Genomic DNA, 8,042 nt, shown 5'->3' with positions numbered 1-8,042 from the left:
GGTCTCGGAGGCGGGACTTATTCTTCAGAGGTCTATGGGTTTGGCTCTGCAGCATGGGAGAATGAACCAATCAAACGTGAGCAACAGCAGTCATGGGCGGTTCCTGTCGTCAAAGAAACCAATAGGAAGCATTTGAATAGAGTAATGTTTAAATGACTCATACCTTCAAACTTATCAATAGCTTTATCCTTATCCTTCATTTTAATACGAGGTTCAACACTAATGGATTATTTCGCTCCCTTATGCTGATTGACTTAATACTTACTAGATATTGTTGTACATATATTCATGATAAGACGGCTGTTCTTCTTTCAGTTCTGGGGTCAACTCTCTACTCTCTCCCTCTTTCTCCAAGATCGCTGATTATTTCGGACTGTGAAACTTTCAAGCTTTTCTCACGTGTCCAAACAGTGTGTGGACTTTAGTACAAATATGCAACACAAAATCATTCAAGATACTCACAAAAGCAGCAATTAATTGTCACATTATATATATATATATAAATTAAACATAAAAAATATTAATAAAAATACACACAGCCACTGGAAAATTATATTCCAGTAAAACTTAAAACCAAAATTTTTTCCATAATGAAACCGTCTTGTTCTTTTCATACCATTCATAATTACAAAATAGGCAAAACATTTTTTTCCTCAAATGCTTTGCTTTTGAAAGAATACTTTTTTTCTCATTTTTAATCAATAGTATAATCTAGTTTTAGAAAACTACTGGGTTTTACCTTGGAACTCCATTGAATCAATTTCAACTTTTTTTTTTTCATCGTAGGAACCGTCTGGATTGTACTGTTGAATCATAAGTTAGACTGCAGTTTAGAATATAACCTGCGCTATATATTTATTCTCCATCTCTCCTTGCTTCTCCTTATAAAAGCGTCTTGGTTACACGCCCCGTGTTGTACCACTAGGTGTCCTTCTCATTAGCCGTTACAAGCTAGTTCAAATTGACCCTGTTATGACATCATAGTGGAAGTACACGCCCAGATGTTTGACGGACAGCCAGCCTACTTGTCTCCTTTGGAATGTACCAACTGCTGGGCTGATCCATCCCTGGGCGAATAGGGGCCCTTCGTGCTGTGGGTGAAGTAGGTTTGTTGTTGGCGTGTATTTAAACAGTCAGCATGAGTCTGTTAATGGCTGCTCATACTGATGCTATACTGATAAGTGATTCAAATACGTTACAAATACACGCACCATGTGGTTCAATCGCTGACAGCTTGACTTACCCGTTAAGAGATGACATGGCTCCCGGTTTTAAGTGTTTCTAGAAGTTGAATCTAAGAGTTAAAATACTTGATAAAATACACCCTGAACTGGCCTGGAGGTCGTCATAAAATACTTTTTGCGTTGTTTTCTTACTCTTATTTTTTGAATACTGTAAAGAAAGAGGTGATGGAGGCGTGCAGGTGCATGCTGACGGAGGTGAAGGGGCAGCAGGGAGGAGACGGGGTCCTGGACGAGGTCCGCTGGCCGGCGGGCCGGGGTTTATGCAGAGTTTCAGAAGCTCGGATCCAAAGCTTTTCTTTTTCCTTCTATCTTTGTTTATTTTGTGTGTTTTTTTTAACAAACGGTGCGGTGTTCCTCAGAGAGAGTCCCTCGAGTGGACGGTTTCATCTTGACCTCCTCCTCCTGGAGCAGACAGAGCCACAGGAGATAGGGTTAGAGAGTTAGTGGACGGTAGAGCTTCTGCTGTTGGACCTGCTGTCCACCACCTCCTCCTGACCGACCACAGGAGCTGGGAGGAGGTGGAGGACAGCAGGCCTTCTGCTGTCCTCCACCTCCTCCTGACCGGACCACAGGAGATAGTGAGGAGGTGGAGGACAGCAGGCCTTCTGCTGTCCACCACCTCCTCCTTGAGCAGACACACACACAGACGTTAGAGAGGAGGTGGAGGACAGCAGACCTTCTGCTGCTGGACCTAAGGCTTCTGCTGAGGAAACACAAATCACTTCAAGGGCTGCTACCCTCATCTCCTCATCGGACCACCTGGTGGCCGGCTGCTGGGTCATCAGCGCCCGCCTTTTAGAATCCATCCACTTGTGACATCACAAGTGGATCGATTCTGAAGATCCATCCATGTTATTTTTACATGCTTTAAATTGAAGCCATCTGAATGGAATCGTTCAGGTGCTATAGATTCCATAAATCGAACAACTAAGGTAAATGGAAGACATTGGTTTGACCAGAAGATTACACAGAGATGCTGAATAATGAATGTTAGAAGCTCTGGAGAGATGCACGGACAGACAGCAGGACATGTGGACCGTCTCAGGTCCAGCATTGCATTAATGTTTTTAGCTTCCATATGAGCTTGTGATGGTGTGTGCACTGCACTCTAACATTAGTGTTCATTTATCTTTAGCCCCGGTGGTTTCCAGCTGCAAGCAGATACAGACAGGAAAGGGCATCTCGTTAAACATCACGACTAGGAAGACGGGGGGCATTGGGATTCGAACCCAGAACCTACAGGCAATCAGTCACAGCAGTGAAAGGAACCCTAGTGGTGACATTGAGACTGATTGTTGTCGCTAACCCTCAACTCAACTCATAGTCTTCAACATGGAGCCTAGTTAGTCGGTCATGTTGATCGTTTTCATGAACTGACGAAACGTGTGTTGCTAAATGTTGCTGCCCAAGGCATTGTGGGACTGCATAACCTCCTCTCCCTACGTAAAGGACAGCCCAATGTACCCTACGCTAAACGATAGGAGAAAAGGAGTATTGAAGCACCGGTCCTTTGCGTTTAGAGAATTCAAACAGCTCTAATCATGGCCGCCAATTAGAAACTTCCGGCTCATTTCACTCAGTTTGGAAAACGATCTAATACTGCATTTTACAAAGGTCATGAAGAATCGTTCCAGTCGCTGTCATGCAAAGTTATTATGCCACTGCACTATAGCCATTCAACCATATACTACACAACTCTGCTATACATTAACCGGTCTTTAAGAGCTCCATGCTGAGAGTAGGAGCGTGTGACACAGGGACAGAGAGCTGTGAGTCTACTGATGAACATCTTACCTCCAGGGCAGCTCCGAACGGGTCCTTTCATTTGGAGTACTGGAGGAGAGGCGAGGGAGAGAGAGAGAGAGATGTGCTCAGTGGTGTATGTGCTGAGGAGACACACACACATTCAGCCTTTGATGCTTTTTTTCCAGATTACATTTCTAAACTTTTTTACATATCCCTAGATGGAGTGTTGCCTGAATAAAAAATATCTATTTGGACCGTTTAGGAGTGGCTCATTAATTTGGAGATGTAGCCTTAGCTGCTAATTCCCTTGCATGTCACAACATGTTCCAGTCCCTTAACAATTCTTTGTTTTACTTAACTAAGTTACAGTGTCATTTAGCAATGTGGTGGCTTCCAGTTTCCTCTCAGGGATTAATCCATTTCATCTTGTTTTACTTTACTTCATATTAACACTTTTTCTGGGTTGCAGTTGGGGTAGAAAACATGATGATATCAACCGCTATGCATCCTGAAGGGCTCAGATTTCACCGGCTGATTGGCCGTTACAAGGCTTTCAAAACATCCCCTGCGGTGACATCATTCATGGCGTTGGACACTCCGACTCGTGATGTCACTAAATGTGGATTTAATGCCCTCCTAATCACTAATCAATATGGCACCTCGTGGTGAATAGTGGCCTTTAACAGCCGGGATTTAGTGAAACAACCACCCAAACTTCAGCCTGTGAACGATGTACGCTGCAGGGTATATTAGGGAAACAATACTCAAGATTCAGGTGTTCAGAGTTCACCTGGACTCTGCAAAGCCTCCCTCAACCCCCCACACCCCCAACACCCCTCTGACGCATGTACTGTATGATGTACGACCTAGGACTTAAAAATAGTGCCTAGCATTGTGTAGCATCTTATCCTAGTTATCTGTGTTGTACACAGGGACTGGGTTAACCTAGTGATGGTTAGTGCTTGGCACTTGGTCCTATGAACATCCTTACTGTACCGACAGAGATATATCGTTGTTTCTCTTCTTCTGACAAATGTACTTATAATAAGTCACTTTTGGATAGAAGTGCCTGTTAAACACGCTAAACGTCAACTTTGTTTCCCACTTACGTCCCCCCCCCCACCTGACGTAGGCGGCTTACCTCGAGGGTGGAGGCCCGCGAGTCGCTGATCTCCGACGGGCCGATGCTCCGGGGTATGCTGGACACGAAGTAGCCGGCGCCCTTGGGGACGATGGGCTGCCGCACCACCACGTTGCCCTTGCGCGTCTCGGCCAGGAAGAGGCTGTACCAGTAGGCGTCGCTGGAGATGAGCGTGGAGTCGGCGATGGTGGAGCTGCGCTGGCTGATGATGCTGTTGCGGCTGATGACGCTGTTGCGGTTGGGCGGCGGCATCTTCAGCGGCTTGGGCTTGGGCTTCTGGCACTTGAGCACGATGATGACCAGGATGGTGATGAGCAGCAGGAAGGAGACGGCGCCCAGGCCGATGACCAGGTACAGGTTGAGGTCGGTGAACACGTCGTACTCGATGGGCACCTCCGTGGCCTCGGAGAAGGGCAGGGCGTTCTCCACCGTGGCGATCTTCACCGTCACCGTGGCCGACAGCGGCGGCTCCCCGTTGTCCTTGGCGACGATGACCAGCCGCTGCTGGCGCGGGTCGCGGTAGCTGAACATGCGCGCGGTGCGGATCTCGCCGTTGTACTGGTCCAGGCTGAACAGCGAGGCGTCGCTCATCTGCAGCACCTGGTAGGTGACGCGGGCGTTCTGCTCCGCGTCGGCGTCGATGGCGATCACCTTGGCGATCAGGTGGCCCTTGTCGGCCGAGCGGGGGATGACCTCCTCCACCACCGAGCCCTGGGGCCGCCACGGCGCCACGATGACCGGGGCGTTGTCGTTCTGGTCCTGCACCACTACGCGCACCGTCACGTTGGCGCTAAGCGGCGGGCTGCCCGAGTCCCGCGCCTCCACGTGGAACAGGAAGTCCCGCTCGATCTCGTAGTCGAAGGTCTTCAGGGCGTAGAGGTTCCCGTTCTCGGGGTTGATGGAGAACAGCATGGACATGGAGGTGTTGGCCACCTCCTTCTCCATGATGAAGTACACCAGGTACTGGTTCTCGTTGAGGTCCGGGTCGTAGGCGCTCAGCGAGGTGAGCAGCGCGCCCAGGGCGTTGTTCTCCGCCACGTGGATGGTGTAGGACGACTGCGGGAAGGCGGGCGCGTTGTCGTTGATGTCAAGCACCTCCAGGATGAGGGTCTCGTTCTCGCCCAGCGGGGGGGAGCCGCGGTCCCGGACCCTCAGCGTGATCTCGTAGCGGCTGGTGGTCTCGCGGTCCAGGGGCTGGGACACCAGCAGCTCCAGGTAGTCCTCGGAGGACTTGTTGAGGACGAAGGGCAGCCGGGCGGCATGGTTCAGGGAGATCTCCACCTCACCGTTGGCGCCCGAGTCCTTGTCGCTGACGCTCACCACGGCGATCAGCGTCCCCACGGGGACGTCCTCCGGGACCCGCGTCTTCAGGGACTTGATGGTGACCACGGGATAGTTGTCGTTGAGGTCCACCACGTACAGTGTGACCTTACACTGGCCCGACAGCGGCGTGGAGCCCTTATCGTGGGCCTGGATGTACATCTCAAAACTTTGGATCTCCTCATAGTCGATGGGCCCCTTCACTTTGATCTCGCCGGTGTTGGGGTCTAGAGAGAAGATCTCCTGGGTCTTCTCGGACGTGTAAAGCGTGTAGGAGTACAACAACTCGGCGTTCTTACCTTCGTCCTGATCCGTCGCGTTCAAAGTCATCACGACCGAGCCGAGCGACGCGTTCTCCGTGACATTGACGGTGTATACAGACTGATTGAACACGGGGGCGTTGTCGTTGATATCGAGAACGTTAATGACGATGCTGGCCGTCCCGGAGCGGGCGGGAACGCCACCGTCCACCGCCGTCAGGATCAACGTCTGGAGACCGCGTTGTTCTCTGTCCAAATCGCTGTTGAGAACCAGGTCGACGTATTTCGACCCGTCGCTGCCGGTCTGTATGTCGATGCTGAACGAGTCGCTCTCGCTAAGGAAGTAGGTCTTGATGGAGTTCGCGCCCACGTCCGCATCCACGGCGTTCGTGAGAGAGAATCTCTCGCCGGGAGCGGCCGCCTCGGAGATGTCCAGGTGCATCGTCTTCCTCCGGAACACCGGCGCGTTGTCGTTGATGTCCATGATCTCCAGCTCGATGTTGAAGATCCGGATTGGGTTCTCCAGGACCACGTCCATCTTCAGGAAGCACGAGGCGGTCTTACTCATGCAGATGCTCTCGCGGTCGATCTTCTCGCGGATCACCAGGTCTCCCGTCTCTTTGTTGATGTCGAGGTAGTTCTTGCTCTGGATCACGTCGAGCTTCGCCGCCCGCTCCTTCAGGCTGCGGACCTCCAGTCCGAGATCCGTGGCCAGGTTAGCGACCACCGAGCCCGCCGCCATCTCCTCCGGGATGGAGTAGCGGGTGATGGCGGCCGCGCGTCCCCACAGCGCCGCAAGCAGCCAGAGAGCCGCCATCCATTGTGTCCGCGGAGCCGACGCACACAGCGCCATGACGACGGGAGGGTGGGAAATAGAGTCCGTTAGCGCGCGACGAGCGACCACCAGACGAGCCGTTCCTCTGTGTCTTCCTTTTCTTCTAATTCTTCTTCCTCTGCACAATCAGACCCGTGTCGCGTAAAGGACGGCCGATGCCATCGTCCAGCTGCGCTACAGCTGCAGTAGGCCGTCGGTGCGCGGTGGTGTGAGCGGAGAGACGGGAGGAGGTGGGCTTGCTCTGGTGTCCTCGTTCCGTGTGAGGAAGAGGAGGAGGAGGATGATGAGGAGGAGGGAGTCTCATGCCTGTTACGGTTTTGTAGAAAACCGTGGGCAGATAACGTTGACACATTTATTTAATTCTACATATTGTAGTGTCAACACCTACAAGGAGGATAAGGACATGCATCTGGCCACATAAGCGTTTTATTACATTTATAACGACAGCATGCACACACCCCCACACACCCACATACACACACAAACACCCACACCCACATTACGTTACGTTACATTCATGCAATTCCATTCATGGCCTACTCTTCAATTGCATTCCATGCTGAAAAGTACAAATATATAAAAACCAATGCAATGCCATCTGTATTCAATATTTATTCAATTCATTGATCAATTTACCAATCAGAGCAAAGAGACACAAAAGTAAGATGCAACTCTGCATGATTCCAGACTATGCTTTTCTACTTTCACTGTGCCAAAAGTTACCGCACACAGCCTCTGTTTCACCACCAGACGTGAATCATTACGAGCCCTTCTGAGACGGAGCGATGCGTGACGTCACGAGTGGGAACATCCACCCGCATGATTTATGGTGCACTGGGTTGATCTGTCCGTCATCCGTCTGTGTGGACACTTCCACTGGTGACGTCACAAGTGGATAGAATCCCCCGAGACAGTGAGTCCAGTGATCTCACTTCGCTCGGGATTAATGATTGATGCCTTCGGTCCGTTTCTCATTGAGTAAAGAATATATATTTATGTCTGCAATATATAACCGCACTTAACTAAGTGGAAGAGAAGCCCCCCGTCTCAAGGGACCAACCGAATCCATCCAGTGAGTTGGAGACGTGAAATGTGAGATAGTCCCTTTACAGCAGACTGCTGGAGACTATCGTGTCTTAAACAACTACAAATAGTCAAATAATCCGACACCATTGCCTGTTCGAGTCCGACAGATAATAATCATAAATATAGAAGTAAAGAACAGACCCAGGCCCTTCCACAGTCTATACTGCTGCTACTTAACAAGCAGCCACATTAAACTTTAATATCATTGATTGTCCGCCATAGCACATTTACCATTAATGGAAGGTTGGAAACCATGCACAAGCAGAATTAGGAATGTTTGTGTGAGTTTGTGTGCCTTTCTGTGCGTGTCTGTGTCTCTCTGTGTGTGTGAATGTGTGCGTGCGTGTGTGTCTGTGTGTGTGCATGCATGTGAGCGTTTGTGTTTGCATGCTTGTGTGTCTCTGTGCATG

General features: G+C 50.1%; 1 protein-coding gene across 1 annotated transcript; it reads right to left on the bottom strand.

The window, feature by feature from the left end:
* Window positions 1-4,095: 4,095 nt before the first annotated feature.
* LOC130386162 (protocadherin alpha-C2-like) lies at window positions 4,096-6,564 on the bottom strand. Its single transcript, XM_056594936.1, has one exon. The coding sequence runs from the start codon at window positions 6,562-6,564 to the stop codon at window positions 4,096-4,098; it is 2,469 nt and encodes an 822-aa protein (XP_056450911.1).
* Window positions 6,565-8,042: the final 1,478 nt, after the last annotated feature.

The sequence above is a fragment of the Gadus chalcogrammus genome, chromosome 7 (assembly GCF_026213295.1).
Source record: "Gadus chalcogrammus isolate NIFS_2021 chromosome 7, NIFS_Gcha_1.0, whole genome shotgun sequence".
NCBI classification, from domain to species: domain Eukaryota; kingdom Metazoa; phylum Chordata; class Actinopteri; order Gadiformes; family Gadidae; genus Gadus; species Gadus chalcogrammus.
Note: the sequence above shows the minus strand (reverse complement) of the source record. Positions and strands in the feature narration are given on the sequence as shown.

Bases quoted from the DNA above. Each gene is read 5' to 3' on its own strand.
- LOC130386162 (XM_056594936.1), bottom strand. From the start codon at position 6,564: ATGGCGCTGTGTGCGTCGGCTCCGCGGACACAATGGATGGCGGCTCTC.